The sequence below is a fragment of the Montipora foliosa genome, unplaced genomic scaffold, assembly GCF_036669935.1.
Source record: "Montipora foliosa isolate CH-2021 unplaced genomic scaffold, ASM3666993v2 scaffold_457, whole genome shotgun sequence".
In the NCBI taxonomy this organism is placed as follows: domain Eukaryota; kingdom Metazoa; phylum Cnidaria; class Anthozoa; order Scleractinia; family Acroporidae; genus Montipora; species Montipora foliosa.
The window spans coordinates 122501-125000 of NW_027179764.1; the positions used below are offsets into that span (position 1 = coordinate 122501).

The 2500-nt window shown below is 51.1% G+C and overlaps 2 protein-coding genes across 6 annotated transcripts in view; both read left to right on the forward strand.

Annotated features, from left to right (window-relative positions):
* Window positions 1-2500, forward strand: part of LOC137989374 (lactadherin-like) — a 34603-nt gene that overhangs the window by 4963 nt on the left and 27140 nt on the right. The window lies entirely within an intron of this gene.
* The window catches only part of LOC137989370 (uncharacterized), a 3437-nt gene continuing 3076 nt past the window's right edge, over window positions 2140-2500 (forward strand). Inside the window, exon 1 of the mRNA XM_068835186.1 lies at window positions 2140-2500. This exon is cut by the window's right edge and continues 350 nt beyond it. Within this exon, the coding sequence (XP_068691287.1) occupies window positions 2140-2500 (361 nt within the window).

Genomic DNA, 2500 nt, shown 5'->3' on the forward strand with positions numbered 1-2500 from the left:
TGGTGAGCGTTCCGGCTTCGGCAAATCCACTTCCGACGGCCTCAACTGCTGTTCTTTCACCTGATCTGGTGTCTCTCATTAATCAGGCTGTTCAGTCGGCTGTTCAAGCTTTGCAAAGGCAACCAGGACCAGCGATTGCGGATCCCGTCTCCTGTCCTGGCGCCAGTTCGTCATCTGCATCGTTGGGCGGTTTAGCTTCGACGTTTTTCGCCGCTGGAACGGGCTTTCCGCCTTCCCTTTCAAGCTCGTCGACCTCAGGTAGGCTTTCTCCTCTTGTCGTACCTACTTTTGTATCTACTTTTAACGCTCCGGTCCCGGCAATCGTCTCGTCTTCGGGGCAGGCTTTAAGTGGCGTTTCTGCTCAATTGCCGCCATCCATTGCACCGCTGTCTATTGTGAACTCGTTGGCGGATCAGCCGTTCGTCGTGGGCCCGGGCTACTCTCCCGTTCCTGCCAAGCTCGTTACGCAAATCCGTGGCGGAAAATTCGTTGACTTGTCGGAACTTTTAGCGGCGAATTTGGTCAGCTCAGAGACCGAGCCTCAGTTAATGCTCGATGGGCGTTTGGTTTTATCAGCTCCCCCGAAGAAACCTCGTCGGCGTATCGAGGATATCACCACTTGGACGGAAGCCTTCACGGTGTACTCGCTTGTCCTAACGTCGTTTTTCCCTCATCGTTGGAAAGATTTAACGTTGTACAAGTTATTAATCTTGCGGATTTCTCGCCAGTTTAGCGGACGGGTTTGGCTTGCTTACGATAAAGCTTTTCGCGAACACGCTGCGGCGACTCGGTTGGCCGATTGGTCGACCATGAATGCACAGCTCTTCACTTTTCACGCCGGTGGTGCTTCTCCTCGCAGCCCCAACCTCGGCACGTCGCCGGATTCCTCTGAACCAGTGGGTTCCAGCTCTTCGAGGATCCCTTGTATGTCCTGGAACAAGGGAAGGTGCACCGCCCCTTATACGATTTGCCGCTATTATCATCGTTGCAGCACGTGTGGCGGCGCCCATCGTTCCGTATCATGCAGTTCTAGACCAGAACGTAAGCAGGAGAGTTCTGTCAGGCGCAGATCTCGGTCTCCGGCATTTAGTGCCTCAGCTGGCCAAAAAGCACGGCGTCAGTAACGATTGGCTCCAAGAAGTTTTCCCCTTCTCAGAACTTTAGAACATGTTGCGCGTACTTTGTTCATTATGTAGTTAGTCGTTTTTTTTTTTTTTTCCTCGCGCCTTATTCGTGGCCTTTCGTTTCGTTCTAGTTCATGTCTTTTTTGTATTGAGTTTTTCACCTTATGGCAGGCAGACTTCTTTATACTGCATGCTTTATCGATTGTTCAGTTTTATTAGAATTTTTCACGGTTTTCTTTGCTTGCCCCTGTTGTGCTCTGGGCTTGTTGAATTAAACTTTTCTCACTGTTGCTGTGTTGCTGCCCTTACTTCAGGAGGGGGGGGGGGGGGGGGGGGGTAGGGTCGTTAGCGGGGAATTACCATCTCTCATTCTGTTTCCTTCCAGTCTCCAACCCCTTGCCCCCGGTGTCCGTGGTTAGCCCTCTAAAGCCTGAAGTGTTCGCTGCCAAGTTGTCCCAACATCCGGACCAACATCTTGTCGCCTTTGTCTTGGACGGCCTCAGGAATGGCTTTCGCCTGGGATTTCAGCATTCCAAGAAATTAAAATCAGCTAAGTCAAACAAGGCCTCTGCTAATCAACACTCCGAGGTCATTGACCGCTACTTGGCTAACGAGGTCTCCCTTGGGAGGGTTGCAGGACCTTTTTCCTCCCCACCTTTCCCTCATTTGCACGTTAGCAGCTTTGGAGTTATCCCTAAAAAGGGTCAACCAGGCAAGTGGAGGCTCATAGTGGACCTGTCATCCCCCGGTGGGCTAAGTGTTAATGATGGCATTGACCCTGACGAGTTTACCATGCAATACATCACGGTTGATCAGATCATTCGTATGATCTCAAGCTATGGCTTAGGTGCCCTGATTGCTAAATTCGATGTTGAGGCAGCCTACCGCAACATAGCTGTCCATTCATCTGATCGATATCTCTTGGGTATGATAATGGCGGAAGCACTATTATGTTGATTTAGCGTTACCATTTGGCCTCCGCTCTGCTCCTTATATTTTCAATTCTGTGGCGGACATGGTGGAGTGGATTCTCCTACATACACACAATGTTTCTGCGCTGTTACATTATTTAGACGATTTTATTACTGCAGTACTGCCGGATACTAACCAATGTGCTGAGAACTTAGCCACTTCCATAGCTGTTTGCCGCTCCTTAGGACTTCCACTCCACCCGGATAAGTGCATTGGCCCGTCCACGCGTTTAGTTGTTTTGGGCATTGAGTTAGACTCAGTGGCTCAGGTGGCCTGCCTCCCCTCGGACAAGCTCCTTGCTTTACAGGTGCTGCTGCAGTCGTGGCGGAATCGTCGCTGGTGTACTCGGCGCGAACTGGAGTCCCTCATTGGCCACTTACATCATGCCGCCAAGGTCGTGTGGC